The 24,618-nt window shown below is 41.6% G+C and overlaps 1 protein-coding gene across 1 annotated transcript in view; it reads left to right on the top strand.

Moving 5' to 3' along the window:
• Nucleotides 1–24,618, top strand: part of med13a (mediator complex subunit 13a) — a 104,184-nt gene that overhangs the window by 66,466 nt on the left and 13,100 nt on the right. Inside the window, exons 10-17 of the mRNA XM_024261310.2 lie at nt 4,911–5,127; nt 11,115–11,145; nt 11,476–11,597; nt 11,786–11,885; nt 14,106–14,314; nt 16,503–16,699; nt 20,637–21,541; nt 23,954–24,121. Of these exons, the coding sequence (XP_024117078.1) occupies nt 4,911–5,127; nt 11,115–11,145; nt 11,476–11,597; nt 11,786–11,885; nt 14,106–14,314; nt 16,503–16,699; nt 20,637–21,541; nt 23,954–24,121 (1,949 nt within the window). The remainder of the gene's footprint in view (nt 1–4,910; nt 5,128–11,114; nt 11,146–11,475; nt 11,598–11,785; nt 11,886–14,105; nt 14,315–16,502; nt 16,700–20,636; nt 21,542–23,953; nt 24,122–24,618) is intronic.

Genomic DNA, 24,618 nt, shown 5'->3' with positions numbered 1-24,618 from the left:
TTTTACACCATGAATGTATCATGCTGGTTTATTTATGCCTTCACATAGTCAAGTTACCCAGAGTCTACCCAGAGAGCCACAACAGAGGGGTAGAAGAGCCAGATGTGGCTCTGGAGCTGCGGTCTTGCAGACCCCTGCTCTGATTGAAGGTCTTATGTAGCCTGCTTACGAATGGTAGGGGTGTGGACTTCCAACAAACTCACTCCTGATTGGTGAGAGTGGTTACCATAGAAACGTTGACTCACCAAAGGCTTATACTCCATCCGGTCTGACTCCGGTGCGGACGCTGGACCGGTCTAGCTCTGGCAGATAACCCCACATTGGCTACGGCTGTGGTCTTGCTGCAGCCACAGGCTCGGCTGCTGATCTCCCGAGACACCGAACTGACGTAGATTCAAAGGATGACCTGCCAAATAGGAAGTACAGTAAACCTCCTTCATGCGTAAATACATAGAATCCCCTGTCCCACACTTGCGGCCGAAGAATGTCTGTTACCTATCCATAGTCATCAAAAACACTTCTGATTATACTTTGTAGACATTTATGTAAGAACACTGGAGTATTGCTCAGCATGAAGAGAATTTTTTTATTCAAAACAAATGACTGGGTACTTTACGTGGGGACTGTCACTCTGTCTCTATGTGCCTTGAAACCAGGATTGGTGCTTCCTCCTGCATCACTTAAGTGCGAGAGGGCATCTTCCTTCAGAATCCTTCCTTCATCCAGAATAAACACTTGCTCTGGATGATAACCATCCTCCACCATTACCAGAATATTTTTGAGCCGCTTCTGAGTCAGCTGATGCCATTTCTCCATGGAGGCGCTCACTATTCAATTGGTAGTGATTCAGGAACTGGTGGTACCAGCCTTTGACTCGCTGTGTAGTGTGTGTGTGTGTGTGTGGGGGTGTGTGGGGGTGTGGGGGGGGGGCGGTGTGGGTGTGTGTGTTTGCGTGGGTGTGTGTGTGTGTGTGTGTGGTCGATGGGCTGGTGTGTGCTTCATATCAGCTCCCCTCCTGGTAAATTCCAGCAGCACCTTCAGACACAAACGTTTCACACTTCACATATTGTGTAACAAGTATGGAGCCCGGGGTTGGTTGTTACAATGACGTCATGTTTACAACACGGTGAAAACAGTGAGTTCAGCGGAAAATAAGTTTGATTTTAAAAAATGTAGCAGATGTACTTCACAATCACTCACATGATTTCCGGTTTAAGTCGTTATTAGCTCCAGCTTCACAAAAAGTGCTCTGGCATCCAGCAAAAATTTAAACCCAACAAAATGGATTTGGAGCAGCGGAGAGGCTGGACCGGACTGGATGCAGTCTGAGTGTCTCTCGCACTTTTTAAGTTATGTAAAGACTCCAGTGGAACAGTTGCAGTGTGAGCCTGAGGTCTGACCTCCTTACTGATGTTTTCTCATTCCAACATGGCGGTTCCGTATCGTGAAGAAATGGCGACTAAAATACTTTATTTCGTTGAAACCAGCAGCATAACAAATTTTGTATGGATGATGTGACTTGGTCCAGTTCTCAGCCGGTTCAATGACCTTGTGGTACAGTGTCCGCCCTGACACTGGAAGGTTGTGAGTTCAAATGCAGGCTGAGTCATACCAGAGACTAAAAATTGGACCCAGTGTCCCCCTGATTGACACTCAGCAATATGGGGATGGATTGGGGGGGTTGAACCACCAAATGGTTCCTGACAGCGCTGTATCTGCTGCTCACCGCTCCCCCAGGGGAGGGGTCAGATGCAGAGAACACATTTCACAATCCTCAGTAAGTGACAAATAATGGGACTTTAACTTTTTGACTTAATTCGAGAGAGGATCCATTTAAAAAAGCTGTTAAACGTAAAATGACAGAGGAACTTTTTATTATGTTGTCTTACATATACATCTAATTAATCAATGTAATTCATAAATATTGTTGGATTCACTTAAAAGTCTGATTTTCATTCATACATATTTTAGGCCTTTCAACATTAACATGTTAACGCACACGATTAATTAAAAAAAATGAACAAATTAACACAAATAAATCACACCTCTGTCTTTTGCTTCACGAGGCTTTCACGGTGTGCCTTAAATTCTGACAAAGAACACTTTGTCGGGGTTTTCCTACATATCCCATGTTCATTTTATTCTTGTGATTTTCTCTAGGGCTGGGAATCACTGGGTACCTCACGATACGATACGATACGCGATACATGGCTCACGATATCGATAATATCGCGATACTGCGATAATTGGTAAAAATCCTCTCTAATAACTAACATTATATAGAAGAACATGTTTTTTGGGGAAAATATATCCCCATTTATCTTTTTTAGCTTTAACACAATCATAATAAACAACTTTTCTTATTTTGTGCAACAAATTATAGACACTTTTGTGCAACATTGCTGAAATCATGTTGTTGTCTGCAACCAAATTGGAATTATCTGTCAAATTCAATGTTAATAATAGTAAACATGATCAGCAGTAACACTACTTAGTGCAGAATTGTTGTAAACAGCAGAACAAAAATTAAATAAGTAAAGTGGTGACATCTATCTACCTCTAAAAGAACATCACACCAAAGGATGATGAATATGTTTTACAGCCTCTCTCAAAATTGACCTAATTTTTCGTTCACTTTTCCCTCACTTGAAAAGGGCTGAGCATCCAAAATTGAAGGCTGATTTACTCAGATTATTTTTCCAATCTTTATCATTTTTCCATTTGTTCAGTCAGCAGTCAATAGGTAAAAAGCTTAAAACACACATAATAATGGTAAAAAAAATTATTTTAAGTGCTTCAATTAATTAGCATTCTCCCTAATTTTACATTGAATTAATGTACTTTATTTTAATTACATTTAAATTTAAGTTCAAGCATCAAATCCTGCTTTATTTATTTAAGAATTGCTTTAAATTAACATTAGCAACAAGTAATTACATTGTTTGAAAACGTCACATTATAAATTTACCAAAGTTACACCGTACAGCAGCAGGTTAAACATTGAAGTGCATGAAAACGAAAATTCCGACGGTACCTGAAGTGTACACAAACAATTGCGAAGCGCGCGCCCAGTTCACACAGCAAACAGGAAGTAAGTGATCGCTGTCATTCTAGCGCTCAGACAAAGTCACTTCTTACCGGCTGGATCTCCTACAGATGGAGGATAAATGCTGACAGGTAGACCTGCTTCACACACGCGCTACCGAGCCTGTATCTCACGGAGCTTCTCCAGAATGAGCGCGTGTATCGCTATTAAAAGTCTGACACAGTGCGCCCATCTGCGCAATAGTTCCGCCGCGCGACTCAGAACCACAGCCTCTTCAAATGAAAATATAATATCAATACTTGGTGAGAACCCATCGAGAATCGATCGCAGGACTAAATATCGCAATATATCGCAATATCGATATTTTGGCACACCCCTAATTTTCTCTGTTTTGATCACTTCTTCACTCAAAGCTGACTATTTGATTTGTGGTGTGGCCCGTTGTCATGGTAACATGACAACAAGCTGCTGAAGCGCCGCAGATCTCGTCTGCAGCGACAAAGGAAAGCGATCTATGAGCTGATCATCATGATGGAGTAAATAAAGCATCAGTTCAGAGAGGAAGTTCACCTCCAACTGCTTGTTTTGGTCCAGAGGATGAAGCAAATGTGATATAGAACATTTGGGCGGTGTGACCAGAACCTCCGTCATTCATACCTAGCAGCCAATCAGAATCAAGTATTCATCCGGACAATGGTAGAAGTTCCTCTTAAAGTTAGTTAAAGTACAGAAACACAACGTTTGTTTCTTATGACTGTATGTCAGTAACTTGGAGTTTTTTGGAGTAAAGCTGCAGACATAAAAGTCTTTAGAGTTCTGATTATCACAAATGACACTTCTTGGATGTCTGAGTTAACACTTTATAATATTAAATATTTCAGATGATAAAAAAAAATGTTTCTGGCCTGTTTTTGTTCAAAAGCCGCATATTGTCATATAAAATGTACCTAGTAAAAACATTGCAATTAGTTGTGGTTAATCACAATCTAAAAGTGTGATTCATTTTTTTCATCAATTGACAGCACTAATATAATCATATATTTGGACCTCGTTTCAGAAGTAACTTGCATGCTGAAAAAGTGTTGGCAGTTCCGTTGTAGATCATATGAAGAACCTAAAGAATTGTTGTTTCTTTATCCTGAGGATGAAAAGTAAGGGGTACTTACAGAGGAAGAAGGCATGGTGATGATGACAGTGCAGGCTGGGGGAGTGTCTGTAGACTTATGTAACCCTGAGGGGTCAGCCACTTGGATGGTCTTTCTTGTCAGCTGTAATCCTTGCAGCTCCAGCCCTGAAAGGCTGCTAATCTCTCACTCAGGCCACTGTGCAGCATCACCTTGCATCAGAGCTGGACGTGCGTGTGGAGCGCAGAGAACCGTTGGAAGGAGCAAGGATGAGCTACAAATGGGGCCAGCTTCAGCTCCACTGTCATTTTCTTTACCGCTTTGCAACACATGAGAACCAGATAGGTCACAGTTCTCGCTGTGTGTGGGCTCATGTGTGTATGAACAAATGGGCAGTGCTGCAGTTTTCCAGAACCGAGTAGAAACATGATTGGCTGACGGCAAACAACATGCATCAGCTGTGCTGCCTGACAGCTGTCAAAGCTGTTTGCAGCCGCTGACATTTATGTTCTTGCAGATTAACATGCTAGCAACTGAGGAGTCATACAGCCAGACAGATACCTCACAGAAATGGGCTTTTTTTTGCAAATCCAGGACAATATTTACCAGCTCAGGTTACAGCTACTCTTTGCTTTATTAAAAGGCAGTGCCTCAGATGCCAGTTTATAAAATGAGCTCTGTGATTTTACTAACTTCCCTACTCCGTTGTTCTGATTACATCTGACTTTCCCTCCTTTCAGTTTGATGTCCACGTCTAAATGTTCACTGAAAGTGTCTGAGGAGCGCGTTCAGAAGTACAGAGCCAGGAGGAATCAGTATTTATCTGCAGCCATAAGCGATGGAGGGCATGAGCTTGAGGTGGACCCCTATGCCTTCGAGGAGGGAGACGACAAGTTTGTCTTTTCCAGCAAGAAGGATAAGTCTGGAGAGGAGCGCGAGCCAGGAAACAAACATAAGGTAAGGGCCACTGAGTCAGAGAAAGAGCCCAACCGGCAGTTCCAAACAACAATACATCAACATGTTTTCCATTTTTGACATTTTATCAGCTTCAATGCAAAAGAGCATTTAAAGACACTTGTTTCCATAACAACAAACTGAGGACATTTCTGGGTTGGCAAACGTCATCTCTGATTTTTTTTCTCCCACAACAAATGCTCCACACCAGCTCTCCTGTCTGCCTTCTGCTGCTACACACGTCTGACTATTGTCACCCACACTTGAGCTGTTTTTCAGTGTCAATGGTAGGTTTAGTCCAACTAGAAATGGCTTAAAGTCTCATTCCAGTCATCTTCAGATGTTTTTCAAATTGTTCCCAGTGCTCTTTTAATGATGATGATGCTGCTTTAGCCAAAATCTAAAAACCTGTCTCATATTCTAGGACATAGTTTCTGCAGAACAGCAGGAGTTCTTTAGAAATTCACCTCTGGGTTGTGGGCGGGACCGTTGGCGTGGAGCAACCCTTACCCCCCCTTTCCTTCTTTGTCAATAAGAGCTCTCTGTTTACATTCTCTCTCGGTAGCTTACAGCCCCTCACACCACAACCTAACATTAGCGGTGAAGCTAAAATGGTGATCAATATCATTTCTATCCAGCCGTACAGGTGATCCAGATTCCAGCTCAAACAAAGAAAATAAAGACGTTCATGGATCTGTTTGTCTGGAAGTGGATAAATCCGAATGGAGCTGAACTGGAAGACTTTTACCTACCCAGCGTATTTTCTACATCTCAGTTAGGATTTTTTAAAGCAGCATTTATTTGTCTGCTGCTGATTCACAATTTGAATAAAGAAATATTTTCAGAAATGCAGTTTTGAGCTTAATTTTCTTTCCAGCATCAGAAAAAATGCTACAAGAACATGTTAAAAACACAATTTTCATCGGAGTGGGTTTGTAAAAGATGATGCAATGGACGTGTCAAAGTCCAGAGCTCAGGGCGCTGTGACTGGTTTATGCATTAACCAGTGGATGACAGACTGTGTGTCACATTGTTGGGGTTAGGAGGCTAAAGTTCCTCCACTTTCTCTGAAAACTTCTTGGGTTGAATGTATACACTGGTTTACTGGACGCTGAGATTTGGTTGCATATTTGGGTGGTTCAGTAAAGGGGACTAAGCCCTCTGCTTTTCCCTGGGCAAAAGAGGACACCTGGGAGCAGACGATGTAGAATCTAGGCCATCAGCAGCAGAGCACTAAAAATATAAACCACTTTCTTCAGCATCCGCTTTCACCCACCAATTCGCACTGAACAGGAAACCATTCCTGAATGACTATTGTTGTTCTGGCTCAGAGGGACAGCAAACGGTTATCCAGTTTCCTTCAGGTTCCGTCTACCCTGTGAGTGCGACTGTATTCTGTCCTGGGGAGCAACACCTCTCAGCAGGTATTACCTCTGCAAGGAACATGAAGCTTCTGTTCTCTCGGCTGAGTTAAGTCCCCAGAGAGTACTCTGTGGAGCTCAGTGATCCTCTGCTGGATGTGGGGTGTCATTCATCAGAACAGTAAACCACCTTCTGGTGAGTGACAGAAATACTGTGATCTTGTGTGGAAAATAAAGCACCGATCAGGAAATGTTGTAGCTGTGGTGTTATTGACTGCACATTGTGTGGTAACAGTGCAAAAGTGGTGTGCCTGCTGAATGAAGCAGAGGATAGCAGAGACGCACCAACAAGGGAGAATGGGATGGAGAAGGGGACGAGTTAGAGGTAAAACAACCTCGAGCCTTTACACAGACATGCCATCCCAGCTGGGTTATTGACAAGGGTTTAATGGTTTATTGCTGCTTTTAAGTTGTAGGCATGGTGTGGAGCGTGGTGCTCTTGTGTGGTTGGTCCTTTAAAGGAGATGGATCAAAACCTGCGTTTGTCAGAATAGCCCTGGAGTGTAATGAGAATCAATGGCCCAGAACAGTCCTGTTCCTGAGCTGCTTCGTACAGCCCGTCATAAGAGCACACGCTCACAGTAAGACAGGCCCTCCCAGATATTGATGTCTGCCCAGGAAACTGAGAAGCCTTCCTTGGATCCTGATTTCACTCTACCCTGTGCTGGAAAGCCCATTTCCCTCAGAAGAGGAGGCTCTCCCTTTACCTTGTTGTCTTGTTTTTGATTGTTTTCCTTGATGCAGTTTTTCTATAATATTGACCTTAAATGTTATCAGCAGCTGCTAGGGCTGCAGGTATGAGGAAAATGTGCGATCAATATTGCTATGACAATGACTTGCGATATAAATAGCAGAGCATAAAAAACTATTTCCATTTCATCACAACGGTTTTATATGAATAAATAATAATAAGCCCCCTTAAATACCCAAGTCTACATAGGAGGCGGGCATCTAACATGAAAGGAGTCAACTCTGATTGGTCAATTGTGTAAAGGGTTTGTTAAATACTTTAAGCTGCCATGAAATGTGTGTAAACATTTGTGGTAACCATTTTTTTCCGTTTACGCTGTCTTTAGCGATACATGCATCACACAGGTTTATATCTCAATAACAATAAATCTGTGATTTATAGTGCAGGCCTCACAGCAGCACGTCAGAGCTTCTCTCTTTTGATCCAGATAAAACAAGCTCCAGGTGAAACGAACATCATTGAATGTGATTTCAGCTGCATAGCCATCACTTTGCTTGATTAGCTGGTGCATTTCATGTGGTTAATAACCACTCTGATGAAAATGCTGTTTTTGGTGTTTATACCGTGTAGCCCTTTCCTACCGATGGAAGACATTTATAAAGAAGATGAAGCTTAAAACAGCATTTATGAGTATTTCTTTCTTCAAGTTGTTGTAAATCAGGAGCAGATGAAAACATGTTTTTAGAAATATATCATATTTGAGATGTAGAAAATACACTGGGAGGACCACAAACTCCCTGCCCCATTCTGATGAATCCACTTGCAGAGAAATAGATCCATGAACGTCTGGTCTGAGCTGGAATCTGGATCTAAACTGGACAGTTGAATAGCTCACTACTTTAGTCACATGTAAGTTTGGGGTTGTGATGGGCTAGTGGGAGAACAAGTAAACGGATGGACGTTTTTCTGTTCCATCAATTCAGAATTTTTTAAACCTTTGAATTTCCTTTCTGAATTTTTTTTTTTGAATCCTTGTTTTTCGATGACTCCGAAATTTGATGGAAAAAAACTCTCATGAAAAAATTCAACGGAAAAACCTCGCTTTTTCTGTTTCACCAGAACAACTAGTCAATCTAAGAGCACGTCGATAGCCAGCCAACCAAATCATGACACTGACGTGGCGTCAGCCTTTTCTCCGTTCTATTGGAGCACAAGCTGGCAGCCAACCCGCCTGCTGGTTCTCATTAGCTTCTCACTAGCTACATGTGCACAATGACCTTGATCAGATTAAAGATCAGATATAGAACTGTGCACATGCACCCTGAAAACCTGATAATAACAAACATTTACATACGCCACACGTTTGATAGGAATAAATCATTTTGACATGTACAGAAGTATCTAAAATACAGGAAACGGCTGTAGAAGAGGAAATTGTGAGTCTCGTTGTAAACAAACAAAGCTGCAGCTTTGAGCGGAGACACAGTTCTCTGGGAGACATGGTTTTCCCGAGTCCGGCAGCTCGATCGTGTAGAGCAGCCGGACGAACTGCGGTACAAAGCTCACACCGTAGCAAAACACCCTTCCCTGCTTTCAAATACAAAGTCATGAACCTGGCCGCTCTGCTCAGAGATGCTGTTCCCTCGCAGAGCAGCTGACCGGTCCTGTTTGTGCTTCACAACCTCCTCTGCAGCTCCACACCGTCTAGCAGATGCTGACGTCACGACAGTGTAATGATTTGATTGGCTGGATATCGATGTGCTTTTAGACTGACTAGTTTGTTGTAGTTCAGGGGTCTGCAACCTACTGCTCCAGGTCCACATGTGGCTCTTTTATCTCTCCACGGTGGCTCTTTGACCAAACATAAAATAAATTGGAGAGACTCCAGCTCCTGCTAATGGCTGTCTAACCAAAACTAACTAAAGAAAACAAATAAACAAAGCCTGCAAACTAAGACTACCAAGATCCAACCCCAAACTAAAATAACAAAACCCAGCAGTGTAAGACTGCTGAGAACAAAGAGGGGAAAAGGAACAAAAAAGAAAAAGAAAATAGCATTTTTTTAAAGTAAGGATTACTTAATTAGCATTTATTTAATTTAGATTAGTTAAATGTATAAATTGATGGTTGAGATGCACATAGATGATAAACTATGTAGGTTTTTACATCCCTGTTGACCTGAAGACGTCTTGTTTGATCAACTCTACCTCCAGAATGAACAGATTTTATATGCAAAGAAAAACTTTGGTAAAAGTTTGATCTTTTATGAGTTAAAAGCATATTATCTTATGCTGCACAACATTGGTTACTAGCTGTCCAGAGCTGCACTGAGATGATCCTGAACAGCTATTAATTTTAAAAGAAGTTCTTTGAGCTTCTGTCAAACATAAAATGTAAAAGAAAATCACATTTTGAGAGATGCTAGGTTCTTTTTGTATTTTTGCTTCTGTTTGTGCCAAAAATAGGAATAATTCATATTTATTATTAAAAAAGAAGGTCATGAATGCGAATCCAAATTTCTTAAAAGGTTAAAGTAAGACTATGCGGCTCTTTATAGGTTTTGATCAGTTGAAAACAAGCCCAAATGGCTCTTTCACTGTTAAAAGTTGCCGACCCCTGTTCTAGTGAGACAGAAAAATCTTTTTCCATCAAATTTCTAGGCCATCAAATCAATCAACGGTTAATAAAATTCAGAAATAAAATTCAAAGGTTTAAGCACTTCAGAATCTGATGCAACAGAAAAAACTTCCATAATCTAACAAAGTGCTAGAAAACAACCCAGATTTTCTATCTCAGCTAAAAACATTTCGGATTAAAAGGCTACTGGAAAGAGTTTCTCAATAGATCCTAAGATGATCTTCAGCGGGACTTTAAAAGACAGTTTCTGTGCTGCACTAACAGGCGGAGTAGAGTCACTGGACACATCTGACACCGACTCGGGATGTGTTGATGGGACTGGCAGTGTCTGTCCTCACATTGTTTAGAAGTGGAGTCAAGTGGGATCAACTGTCCGCACACAGAGTTACAGCTCAGTAATTGTTTAACTGTGAAATCACTGTTGGCCTCCAACAGGCCACTTGTTCATGCTCCTCTCTCTGCTTTGACTGCAGCTGATATGTATGCTGCTGCTCAGTATTTCTGATGCTCATCCAGCTTTTACATCCTCTTCTCCAGTTGCAGAAGCGGCAGTTCATGCACCAAGCTTTACTTGAAGAAAAAAAGGAAATTAGAACTTGTGCTTTAGACTTAGCTTTAAACTAACAAAAACATTTGATATATAGCATTACCTGCGATAATGCTAGTGTGAACGCTGTAAAGTCTTCTGATGCTAGTGCTGGTAGTTGAAGATGCTGAAATTGATAGCTAAAAATGTTGAAATTAATGGCTAAGAACGCTGAAAGTGATAACTAAAAACGCTGAAAGTGATTGCTAAAAATTCTGAAGCTGATAGCTAAAAACGCTGAAATTGATAGCTGAAAATGCTAAAGCTGATAGCCAGCTAAGATATTACTTAAATACGAAATTAGCCAAAAAAATGAAGAAAAAAAAACTGTTAGCCAATACAGCTAGCATGCAGCTGAAATACTTGCTAAACCCCAAATTAGCTTAAAAAAGCTGAAAAAGTCTTAAATTACCCAAAACAGCTCGCATGTAGTTGAAATGTTAAAAATTGCTTCGAAAATCTTAATGAATGCCAAAATAGTCCATTAGTCGACTAATCGATGACTAATCGACTATAGTCGATTAGTCATTGATTAGTCGACTAATCGTGGCAGCACTAATGTTATATAATTCACAATATGAGACTTTTGCTGTGCCTGGACTGTTAATTGAGAGCATAAAAGGATGGAATGGACTGACTGTAATTGTCATGACAGGGTGAAGATGGAGGAGCGGGTGCATCAGATGGTAAGATGCTCCTTTATTATTCCCAACTGTTCCCTTACTGACCGTTGTTTAGGCTGCAATATTATGGCCTTATTTAACCAGGAAAATCTGAGGGATTGAAAATCTGACAGTTTAGAGGATCTTAACCATTTAACACCTGTGTTTATGTTCTATGGTTTACTGTAACTTTTCAACCGTTAGCAGGATAATTCCAGTAGATTGTGAAAGGAGAAAAGCGGCTTGTCGAGCTGGTTGAAAAGTTACAAAATGTTAAAGATTTAGATTTTTTCTTCGCTCCCGTCTGTGCCGGTCTCAGCTTTGTCAGCAGCAGTTGTTCTTGTGTGTGTGCAGATGCACAGTGTTCAGTGGCCCACAACCGTATGGCCTCCGCCAGCCTGATCCACGTAACCGACCTTGTGGTGTCCATCAACGACCTCGACAACCTCTTCAATTCGGACGAGGATGATCTGGCGGTGAGTGGAGACCTCAGCTCACACTGCTGCGCGGATCCCGTTACAGGTGGCGGTCGAACCAGCAGGTCAAGCACATGTTTCCACTGCGCACGCTACCATCTGCTCCTGCAATGTGCACAGATACTACAAGAAGAGTAAAAATAGACCTGTTCCTGACATGGACATCTTTTCTCCCCTTTTGGTCACAGCCTGGTTCCAAGCGACTTGAGCGAACAGATGAAAAAGGAACCAAAAGACCATCCACCAAGGAACCAAAACCCTCCACGCTGGACCCTGTGTCCTGCATCAGTAAGCTATCCCTGATGTCTCTGGTTGATGTTGCCTTTCCCACTGAAATCTTTATGCATACATCGCCAACAGCTTCAGGTCTGCTTTGACTTTTTCATTTTGCATCAGTATCTTCCAAATTAAAAGCTTTTACATCACCTAAAGCAGGGGTGTCAAACTCAATCTCACAAGGGGCCAAAATCCACAACACATCGTAGATCACGGGCTGAACAGGAGAAACTAAACTTTAACATAATTATGAACTCGATATATAGCATTATCGCAGGTAATGACCTCTGATAATGCTAGTGTGAATGCTGTAAGATGAAATTGGCCGCTGAAGATAATAGTGCTAATAGCTGAAGATGCTGAAATTGATAGCTTAAAACACTGAAGCTGATAGTCAGCTAAAATATTAGCTTAATGCCAAATTAGCCTAAAAAACCTTAAAGGGGCCAAACCATGATTTTCTTCAGCCTTTCAGAGTGAACTATATCCATATATATGATCATATAATGACTTTAGAACACTAAAAAACACATTATTTACGAAGGATCATTTTTGTGGCACGTTTTAATACCCGGAAGTAAAACGACTCGCCTCCTGAGGCTCCGCCTTTCGCTCCTTGTCGGTCCCCCCCATTTCACGACGTCATCCTTGAGAACTACCTCCTTAAAGGAGTGCTGCGAAAAAGTAACAAGCACCTGTTTGAGCTGGAATTTATTGAAGACAGAACACAACTGGAAGATATACGGTATTCTGCATCTAAAATGAAAGTTTATTTTTGCTGATCATCTCTGGATAAGGGAATAAATTGATGGTTGTGTTAGCCTGGGGGCGGAGCTGTCAGAGCAGACTCTTCCTGGAGGGAGCTGTTGGCATCGTGCTGACGTCAGCACGTTTCCACTCGCTTGTTTTCATGGGTATGGGAGGGGCTGCTGCAGACAGCTCAGGTTTTTAGAGGATTACTCTTAAATACATGAACAGATCAAAATACTGCTTTGAGGTTCTTTATAGTGAGAAATGAACAGTAAAAGTAGAATTTTCATGGTAGGGCCTCTTAAAAAAAAAACTGGGTTGGCCAAAACAGCCAGCAGAATGCCAATTTTAAAAACTTTAAAACCGTAACTTTTTAACATAATTATGAATAATAAATAAGGCAGGAATATTATTACAGAATAAATCAACTTAAACCTGAAATAATTTTTAATATTTTACTTTCCATAAAAATATATTTCATCAAAATTATACAAGTTAGAAATGAGCTTAAGATAACATCTGCCCATTAATAACAATAAAATAAAATGATCTGGAGGGCCGGATCCGGCCCCCGGACCTTGACTTTGACACATGTGACCTAAAGTGTTAGCAGCTATGAAATTAGGGGCAATAAGAACAAATTATTTCATTTTTTATATGAAAAGTCCAACTCATATGATTTTTACTTTTTTTATCTGCTTACAGGCAAAGAAAATAAAGTGATTTTTAAATCCTACTGTTTGTTAAAGGGGTTTGTTATTTAAGGTTTTAATTTTGAGAGGTGTATGGCACAAAATACCTGCCAGAATCAATGTTCTGCTAATAATTTATTTAAATAATAATAATACTTTTTATATATTAGGTAATCTTTAGGAACTCAAGGTCACTGAACAGGGATAAAATGAAAGGCTGAATGAATAAAGGAAATGCTTTGATGTGATCATTCTCTGAATAAAGTTGTGATACACTTGGCTCTGTCACCTAGTGGTGAAAAGCATGAAAGATTGCCTTTTATCAACAGCTCCTGGCAGGATTCTTCACTGGCCTGAGTTTTCCTTTACCTTAAATCATATTTGTCACCCTCATAGATCAGCAACGTACTTCTGGTGTGTTTTTTAAGACTCTGTGCTGTCCTTACGAGCTGGCTTTTCATCAGGAAACTTGAGACAGCAGTGTAGGCTGGTCTCATCCACATGACAGGGATGCCTGCTTTTATCTGCTTTTTCACTTTGCTTTAGTAACACTTTCAGATTTCTGTAAAAACACTCAATCACAGAAAAGAGGGCGGAAGCTTTTTGTTACTAACGGTGTCAAAGTTTCATCAGATGTGGATTGACTGTGACCCTGAAGCAGGACATCACACAGCTGTTTTTGAGTCTTCCGCGTTATCTGAAAGGATTTGTTGCTCAGCAGGATTTTTAACCGTACAATCTAAGTGTTGGAGTTCCCCGCTGGAAAACTCTTCTTCCTGTGTCCTGCCAGGTTCGGCGGAGCTGCACCAGATGTATCCCACGCCTCCCTCCCTGGAGCAGCACATCATGGGCTACTCACCAATGAACATGAGCAGTAAGGAGTACGGCAGCATGGAGCCCAACACAGGCATGATGCTGGATGGCATCTCCACTCTGGGGGGCCATTTCAAGATCGAAGTGGAGGAGAGCTTCTGCAGCCCCAAACCATCTGAGGTGAAGGTGGGTCTGCAAAGGAGAACACGTTCACATATCAACACTGCCCAAAGCTGCATTAGTGCCTGATGAGCAGCTCACATAGCCATAAACCAAACCGGTAGTGTTTATTAGCATGACTTTCTCTCTGCTTCAGTAGATTTTATTGTTTGAAACTCTTAAGTGGATATACTTAGCTCTGATTAGCACTGCTGATAAACACCCTGAGGTCCATTAAAGGAGATTTTTATCCCTGTATGCTTGAGAGCGTATATTTGCTGTACCTCAAAGGTAGCTGCTGTGAAGCTTTTAGCATCAATTTCAAAGGAGGCTCACCAACTCGCTCTGTCTCTTCTATGGAAGAGTCTGCTATGAACAGGATGGAAAACGTGTGCTTTTGTTATCAAACCTGAGGCCTTTTGACCACAGCCTGTCAGATATCTCACTGCTACTCAGGGAACCTGTCAGCTGCTGAACTTTTTGTTCTCACAGTAACCGATAAGGGGAAAATCCATTTCAGGTTTTTGAGGGGTTTTCTTTAGCTGTTTTGAGTTAGAAAAAGCAATCTGGAATCGGCTCTGAAACCTTCAACACTTAAAAAGCCCCAAAGTCTAACTTCACCCTTCAAAAAAATAAAACATTGCTATGTCTATGTTATTGTCACCATTTTGATCAATATAAATGAACTGTTGTTTTTGGCTTTCAAAAACATCAATTGAAAATAGATCGTTTAGAAAGGACTGGGTTGATAGAATTAATTAATCGATCTAAGCTTAATCGATCAATAATCGATCCATGAATGTATAAATTGATCTAATGCATAAAGCTAAAGTCCACTAGCCTGATGCTAACGTTTAATGGATTTTCCCATAGGACAGCTAATGCTAACACTCGGTCGACCTAAACATCCATTCTGACTAAATGAACATCTTTATAAACTCAAAGTCATGAATTTTACTAACTCTTTTATTTCAATATTTTTAAAGTAACCATCCGAGGTCTTAAACATAGTTTTTTTCCCATACTGTCTTCTTCTGGAATAAGGTGTACTTCTATAGCGTGATCTCCACCTAGTGTCCAAACTGAAACGTCCTCCAGGAGAAGCAGAACAATGTTTACAATGTTAATGATCTGAACATTTTAGTTAGAACTTCTCCTTTAGAGAATCCATGTAACACTGGATGATATTAACAATCTCATTATTTCACTGATATATTTACAGTATGTGAACTGGATCAGATTAATATCAATATATTCAAATCATATAGAAGATTATTCATGTACTTCTAAACAAATGTGTCTAAACTCAACATTTAATTGAATTGATTTGAGTCAATCAGAAGAATAGAAAAACATCTGAAACGAATCGCTCCAGGGTCTTGTAAATCAATTTGAATCCATTCTTGAAATTATTGGCAATACCCAGCGCTATATAAAATAGTTAACAAACTTTTGATTCACGTGTTTTCCTTTCAAAATAAAAGGACCTCTTTTGTGACAAAGGGATCATGTCAATGTAGTAGTAGTGTAATTTCAGTTGTGAATTAAAAAACTATTATTTGTTTTGTTGTTGGGGCATCTCAGCCTGAAATCAGTAAATCTAACAAAATTAATTAAATCAATTAATGAATTAAATCAAAGATAAATAATTGACCCTTGCTGTACTTTTAAAAACATGAGGCTCTCCTAAAACTCTTTAATTTGATCATGGAAAATCCATCTTCTAATTTAGTGTGGCTTAATGGTATATTTTCTGTTGTAAGTGAGGTACAGAAATCTAATGTTTTAGTTTGACTTGTGCTGTAATCAATCCTTCCATTGTTTGTGAATGAGTAGAATAAAATAAAAAATAGTTTACTGTAGTTGTTTTTTTTTTACTTCACTACCTAACTGATTTTTATTTTAGTTACTTTTTAAAATGAAAAACCCCGAGAGGGTGCACACAGGAGGGTAAACCCCACGAGTGGCTCCAGAACCTCAGGCTGCAGACTAAAGAAAAGACAGCTTTTGTACTTTTATCATGTTTAAATTTCTTCTTTCTCTGATCCCAGTCATATTACACTCTGGCTTTCAGAGATGAGCTGATTGTAGGATCAATATGGTGTTGTTAGTCACATCATTGCCCATGTTTTCCCCACATTCCTCACAGAAACAGTTTTTCTTATCTGGATTTCTGAATCTCTCTCTGTTTCTGATCCTTGCTTTCATCTCTCAGGACTTTTCCTTCGTGTACAAGTCGGAGTTGTTTCAGCCGTTTGTGGGCTGCTCCATGTTTGCCCCCCTCAAAACCTTACCGAGCCAGTGTCTGCCCCCCATCAAAACCCTGGAGGACTGCATCTACCGACCGAGCTGGAGCATGGGCCGGGAGATGCTCAACCAGGCGCCTGTCATGACTTTCCTCCACAAAGACAGGTACGGAGCTGCTGGTCTGGCAAACAGAAACATGTCAGAACAGTGGGGCCTTGTGGAGCTTTGAGCCTTTTGCTGTTGTTCTGCCGGACTCTGTGCTTCCACACCTCACTGTTCTTGCTCAGATCTGTCCTGAAGACTTGAATGAACCAGCTGGTCAGATATCTCTTACTTCTATCCAGGTTTGAGGCAGCGAGAAAAAACAAACCAATCCAAGTTAAAGCTTGACTGTATATGAGAACTGGACTGAGTGGCTCCTCCCCCTTATCGTTCCAAAAAGAAAGTACCTGCTGGGTCCAAGAAGCCAAAATCTTAAAAACATCTCCAGAGAAACAAACAGCTGATGCTCAGTCATTCTGTTAGTCAGAGTAACTATTTTCACTCTGATACATTCTAATCTTGATAATCCGATTTTCTTTAGTTCAAGTGATTCAAGTTGTAAACGGACCAATCAGATGACTAATCAGGGGTCTCACATTTTAAGTGCTAGGGGTGTGGACTTCCAACAAGCTCAGCCTTGATTGGCTTGAGTGGTTACCATAGAAACATACGTAGACTGGGACCAACTCTCAGCCATCACTGCTTGAATGAACTTGATTTCTTTGGATTTGGAAGTAAGCCATCTTCTATGCTTCGTGTGACACTCAGCCGCTCCAGTTCCCTTATACAGTCAGTGGTTTGGATTCTAAACTGACTTGATTGTCATTTACTGTTTGGCTTAGCCCTCTCCTCCTGTGTTCATGGCTCAGTTCTGCCGGCTTCCACCGGACTGGACGGCTCTGAGCTGTTGAGTTTTGGGTTCTGGTAGTGTGAGGTACAGAATGGGTCAGGGTTTGGTTTATTTGACTTCTATTTGTGTGTCTGTTGGACTGTTTGTAGAATCACAAAATTGGGTGAAAAATGACTGTTCCGCTTCATTTTCTAAATATGTTTTATTAGGCTGCACAGACGCAGAGGAAAAGTTTCAGTTAAGGTTAGGTCGAAGGATTTTGGCCCTCCTGCCGCGGAGGTTGGGCGGTGCACGATCTATTCCCAAATGAACATTGTTGCTTTGTCCCCTCGTGTTTCCAGACAAGTATCCACTCACCATCCCTTATGTTAGCTTGTTATTTTTTTGTTTTGTTTTCATTTTAATTTAATAAGACATACATGAAAAGTATTTTCTTCGTTTTTTTATATTTTTTAATTTTTTGTGTATTTTTATATTTGTGTGAAAGAAAATAGAACCGTCAAAATAGCGTGCCATAGCAGCGAGGTTCTGACCTACAGTATATTCAGGTCTTCCTCAGGTCTTCCTCAGGCCTGTACCCCACACTGTTCAGACTGGCTGGGGCTCCTGCACCCGGAGAGATGTTGTCCCTTCAAAGGGTTAGGGTGAATACACCCAATGGTCCCTAAGTGCTGCTGTGTCTGCCGCTCACCACTCCCCCAGGACATAGATCAGAACAAACCTCACACAATGTGACAGCTCATACATGCCACCAACAACAACGTTTAGCCTTGAACGGTCTTAAAACAGGTGAGAATGCAACGATGTGCCACATGTATGATGTTTGGCGAACATGAATTCCCATCACTGTTGGTGCTTGGCTGGACGTGCCAATAACATCAACCCTTTTGATGTTCATTTGACAGCACTTTGTCCTCACAGAGCTGTGTTCAGCAGGCACTCCTGCCTCAGGCAGAGCACAGAGTTGTGAATAAAATTCCTTGTTTGGTTATAGACCAAAATTACAGCTGAAGTGAAGAGATAGCCCCCCCCCCCTCCCTGCAGCTCCATGCCACACAGCTGTGTGTTTTCTTTACCACTGTTTCATAAGTTTGCTGACAAAGCATTCCTGCTGTTTTTCACCCGAGGCTGGAAGGCTTTTAGTCGTAAACATTTGTTTTATTATCTCCCGGGGTTTCTATCTGCATCTAATTGTGTCACTCTTTAACTGTAACAAACTTCATTTGCATTTGAAGCAGCTCAGTTTTGTTGTGTACTTTTTAAGTGCATGGGGCCCCTCGTTTATTGCGAGGGTTACATTCCATGAATAACCCACATTGGGTGAAATCTGCAAAGTAAAACTGTAGAAGTTTTAAGGCTGTAATTCTCTCACTACACCCTTCATCCGCATTTATCCATAGACTGTAAAGAGAGAACTGGACAAAGCAGCTGTGATGTCACTCATAAAAATGTCTTACCTCTGACTCCAGCGAAATGAAGCCAATTCAGTCGCCATCTTTCCACGATACGGATGCCGCCATTTAGAGCCAACAGAGATTGGTCTGACTGTCACCAGTCAAGAAGGAGCTTGTTGGAAGTCCACACCCCTTCCTCTGAGAGTGGCTATCAAACCTTTGAGGTGGGGCCAGCGGGCACCATGTGCTCTTACAGTGAGCCATCTGATTGGTCAGTTTATAACTTGGAATAAAATCAAGACGATGTTAAAAAATGTTTCTAAGAGTGATTATTTTGACCAATAGAATGACTGAGTAACAGCTGCTTATTTCTCTAGAGAAGTCGATGAGATTTTGGCTTCAATGAGCCAGCAGGTACATCTTGATTGGAACACCAGGAGGGAGGAGTAACTCAGTCCACTTCTACATACAGTCAATGCATTTCTCAGACAGACATGAACATTTTCACAGTTTTCTCTTGTTTAAACTCTCAAAGTTCAAACGTTTATAGATACTTTCTAGATTTATGCTTTCAAAACTCTTGCATTTGTGCATCTCTACACACATTCTCTTTGTATAGAATGCACGGCTATTCTAGTTTGACAAATTAGGGGCTTGGATTTGGTAGCGATGTTTGGACAGTGCACTTTTTCCTTCACTAAAGTTGGATCATTGATCAGTAGAATTGAATAACTGCGGTTTGTGCCCATATGGATTTCTTTGACACAAAGTGGTGCTGGAATAACTTTGAAAGGAAAAGCCTGGAGCAGGATTCATCAGGTTTGCACCGCTTTGACATTTCACTTCAAGACTCTTCCAACTGTTAGTACGTGTGCTAGTATCTGGTAGTGACAGTCCAGTGTGAACACCAGGCCTGTATTCTGGGCTTTTCTTCTTCTGCAATGCTGGTGTAGCAAAAACGTATACACACGCCGTCTGCTGTGTCCTTTAGTGGCTGGTATTTATTTTTTTAAATCACATGTAAGCTGCACTTAGTTGAGCATAAGTTGCACGCTGGCCAAATTATGGGGGGAAATAAACTCAATATATAAAAAAAACCCAGTATCTGTATTTGATGTTAGATGTGTGTGCCTGCGCATGTAGCTGACACATTACCTGTCAACAGTTGATGGTTCCTGACCTCAGTTTTGGTTGGAGATGCAGCCCCGCTGCCTTCATTCTAGTGACTGCAGTGAGGCGGGAGGACGACTGGTGTTGGGACTTCCTCCTCTGGTTCTGTGCCAGGAGCCGGTCTCTGCGTTCAGGGAGGGGTACGGTGTGCTCCCCCCACCCTCCATCCCTCGCTTTGGCTCTGCTTTCCTCCTCTCAGTGGCTCGCCAGCCTAAAAATAACCCTTACCTCAGAGGGAAGCTTGTGGAAATGTTTATTGAAAGTCTTCCCCGGTGTTTTTTCTACTGGTTTGTTTTGCTCTCCGGAGTTTCTCTCTCTCCTCTCACGTATAAACGTCTGCAATCAAAGTCTGCTCTGCACTGCTCCTGTAGGGAACCATGTTCTCCTCCCGCTGCTTTATTACTTGAAACGTTTTTACAAATGCATAGTGACAGTTGGAAAGGGTTGGTTGGTGTCTGAGCCGGCAACATGAAGTTTCTGGAAGAAAAAAAGTCTCTGAAATGACAAGTCCAGCTTTCCCAGACCGAGCTGACATATGCTGACATCATCTCTCGTATTTGAAGCAGCTTTTTCCTCTGCAGGTGTGCTCCGGTACTTTTTGAAGTAACTCCTTTGACTTGTGTCCTTTAATCTGTCCTGTCTTCAGTAACATCCCCAGTGTGGGCAGCACCATGGATCAGGATTACAGCCAGACTTACACCCCCCAGACCCAAGCCCCGTTTGCATCCAGCAGCGCTCCACCGAGTAACAGTGGCGCCGGGATTCTGCCGTCACCCGCCACGCCTCGCTTTGCCCCCACCCCACGCACACCTCGCACCCCACGCACACCACGTGGCCCGTCCAGCGTCCAGGGCTCGCTAAAATACGAGAACTCAGACCTGTACTCGCCAGCATCCACCCCTTCCACCTGCCGGCCTCTGAACTCGGTGGAGCCCGCCACGGTTCCCTCCATCCCCGAAGCGCACAGCCTCTATGTCACGCTCATCCTCTCCGAGTCCGTCATGAATCTCTTCAAGGACTGCAACTTTGACAGCTGCTGCATCTGCGTGTGTAACATGAATCTGAAAGGAGCCGACGTAGGCGTGTACCTGAGCGACCCCGTCAGCGAAGCCCAGGAGCCCTGCAGCTGCGGCTTCAGCGCCGTGGTCAACCGCCGCTACGGAAACGGCTCGGGCCTTTTCCTTGAGGACGAGCTGGACATCATCGGGCGCGGGACAGACGTCAGCAGGGAGGTGGAGAAGCGCTTTGAGGAGCTCCGGCTGTCTGGAGTGGGAAGAGGAGATCGTGTCCCGGATGAGCTGATTCTGCTCCTGCAGGACCAGTGCACCAACCCCTTCTCAGCCATCGTAACGGTGGAGCACGACAGGGTGAAGCGGGGTCCAAGTGGGGACCCCGTCCCGCCCTGTGTCAGGGTGGAGGAGAGAGACTTCTGCAGCGACTGCTACATGGCCCTGAAGCATGGCAGAGAGTTCATGGACAGCATGTCGGGCGGGAAAGTGGACGAGGTTCTGGTGAAGAGCACCTGTTTGCACCAGTGGGCCAAAGAAAACGGTAAGCCCATTCAATACAACTTTATTTATATTGCCCAATTACACAACACAGTTTTCTCAATGAGGTTCACACCGGTAATCGTCCAAAACCACTAAATCAGTCATTAAATATAATTATACCAAGGTCTGGGTGAATACTCGATTCTGATTGGCTGCTGGGTGTGCATTAAAAAGTGATAATGCACAGTAATAATGCACACCTAAAAAAGAAGTTCCGGTCACACAGACCAAACGCTCGATATCACTGCGCAGGCTTCTTTAAAACACATTTTTCCTTCATCGTCTGGACAAAACAAGCAGTAATGGATGAACTTTCTCTCTGAACTGATGCTTTATTCAACTTATTGTAGCGACCAGCATTTATATTCCTCTCCTTTTGTAAGGTAAATTAATATTGACAAATTGGTTATTCTCCTTCTAATAAAACACCACTCGACATGAAAGGTGTAGTCTTCTGTTTCACCACAAGAGGGAGTTTCTCATTTTAGAGCAGCTCAGAAGAACGAACCTGCCGTGAAATGAAACACAGACAGAAGCTGATTGTGTTCTAGCTGCTCACTGAAGGCTTAACGTCAGAAAAAGACAACAAACCGCATCATGGATCAAATAGTCCGCTTTTTGTGAAAAAATGAGCTAAACCAAAGAAATAACTAGAATAAAGTACTAAATATTGATTGAATGGTTATTTATTTTGTAAATGACCATGGTATAAGCGGGATAATACCCTCCGAAGAGTGCATTATGAGAAACTAACACACTTCACGGAGGCAACCGCGAAGCGGAGGACGGTTTAGGCCTCCACGTCGTGCGTTAATTTCTCATAATGCACACTTCGTCGGGTATTATCTCTTACATAACAGCTGGTTTCTAAACTAAACTAAACAGACTGAACTAAACTGGGCATCCCTGCTCTTAGACCCTCTGTCACGGTGAGGAAAAACTCCTAAAACCCCTGAATCTGGGATAAAGGCAAAGCGGAAACCTCAGTGATGCCCACGAGGGCTGTCATGATTAGTCAACTAATAGACAACTAATTTAATGGAGTCAGAGCAGGGATGGGCAAACTTTCTTACTCGTGGGCCAGAAAGGGTTCTAAAGTTTGACAGAAGGCCGGACCAGGAGCAGGTTTTGGTAATTCACCTGTAAAAAAAGAAATAATACGGGATCTGGAGAAAGACATGCTTTAATCTTGATTGAAAATTACTTTAGATAAGAACATTTTGGAGTTTTTATTTCAAAACATTATTTACTTTTTTTATTTTAGTGCCATTATCACCAACGGGTTGAGGGATATCAGGGAAATGCTGCGTTCATGTGGTGTCGCTTTAATTGGAAAAATGGCTGGAAATCACTCGAGAATATCGGAAGAAAAAAAATCTTCAGATGCAGAATAACTTTCTTTGCCTGAACATAGGTAGTGCTCCATCTGTGGGGAGACACCTGAAATGCAGGGAAGATAAAACAATAATACAGGAAATCAATATCATTTATTCCAGTTTGGCAGGCCGGATTAAATAGTTCAACGGGCCGCATCTGACCCATGGGCCGTAGTTTGTCCACCCCTGAGTCAGAGTATCGTAAACTTGAAGAAATTTGTTAGCTTTCGGCTAAATGTAGAAAAAGTCTCTTTTTTTATATTTGAGTCAGTGAGACCAAAACTTTATCTTTTGTTAAAAATAGTTCCTTGTTTCAGATGTCGACCTCATTTAATTTAATCTTGTTTTGATACCAGAAAGTAATGAAGGACACAAGCTGCAGGATTCATTAAAAGTTTAATAAACTATCATCTTAATTGTCTTTATTTTTAGTTAGTTTAAAGCTAATGATGGTTAAGACGTGTGCTTTACATCCACTTTGTGTATGACATGATTAGTCGACTAATCAGAGAAAATAATTGGTAATTACTCGACTATTAAAATAATGGTTTGTGGCAGCACTAATATCCACATGAAGGAGGGATCTTCTCCCAGGAGGGTCAGGCGATGTACCAGGACAGTTAAAGAAGAATTAGCTTATGTAACTACAACTACAACCACTTGTGTGTCTGTTTTTGTTTAAATTTGTGTTGTTTTGTTTTTCTATTGTAAAAACGGTTGTATGAAATAAAAAAAGTAGTATTGCTGAGTGTTCTTTCATAGTTTAGGATTTTTTCTCTGTTGAATTTTGAATCAAACCAAAACATTTCAAAGTACTTTAGTGGCCACAAAATAGACGATGACTGACTTCTAAATCCATTTAGGATCTCAAATGTCCATGTAAAAAAACAAACAAAAAAAACAAACAATAAAGGATTTTTTTTTTTTTTTAATTAAAAAGAAATTTGACCCAACCTGAAAACTTCAGGTGTAGAAGTTGGAATGAAACTTTGAAGCTTTGGTTGACGGTGCTGACTTCCTGTGCTGTTGTTCCTCAGCGGTGGACGTGAGCGCTCTGTGCTCTCAGGATGTGCTGCGGGTACTGTTGTCCCTCCAGCCTGTTCTCCAGGATGCAATCCAGAAGAAGAGGACCATAAGGTCGTGGGGTGTTCAGGGCCCCCTCACCTGGCAGCAATTCCACAAAATGGCTGGTCGAGGCTCTTATGGTAAGACTAAAGCTCTTTATGTTCTGTCTGCTTTAAAGACCCACTCTGTGTGTTTCTGGTGGTTTTTAACGTCATCTTGTGGCATTTTGCTCATGATGGAGGACATTTTTAAAGAAAATCTGAATTCAAATTGCGTTTCTGCGTAGGGCTGCCACGATTCATCGACTAATCGACAATTGAAATAGTCGACGACTAATTTAACCGCCGATTAGTCATCATTTTATATGATATGGAGTTAGAGTGTAGTAAAGTTGAAAGTTTTATCGGCATTCTGCTAGCTTTTTGGACTATTTTGGCATTTATTAAGGTTTTTTTTTTATACTTCAGCTGCATGTTAGCTATTTTGGCTAAGATAGACTTTTTTAGGCTGTTTTTGAGTTTAGCTAATATTTCAGCTACATGCTAGCTGTTTTGGCCAATTTAGGATTTTTCTTGTTTTATGGGCTAACTTGGAGTTTAGCTCATATTTCAGCTGCACGCTAGCTATTTGGCTAACT

Source organism: Oryzias melastigma, unplaced genomic scaffold, assembly GCF_002922805.2.
Source record: "Oryzias melastigma strain HK-1 unplaced genomic scaffold, ASM292280v2 sc00259, whole genome shotgun sequence".
Classification (NCBI taxonomy): Eukaryota; Metazoa; Chordata; class Actinopteri; order Beloniformes; family Adrianichthyidae; genus Oryzias; species Oryzias melastigma.
The sequence above is the reverse complement of the archived record's forward strand: the minus strand, read 5'-3'. Positions and strand labels throughout refer to the sequence as shown.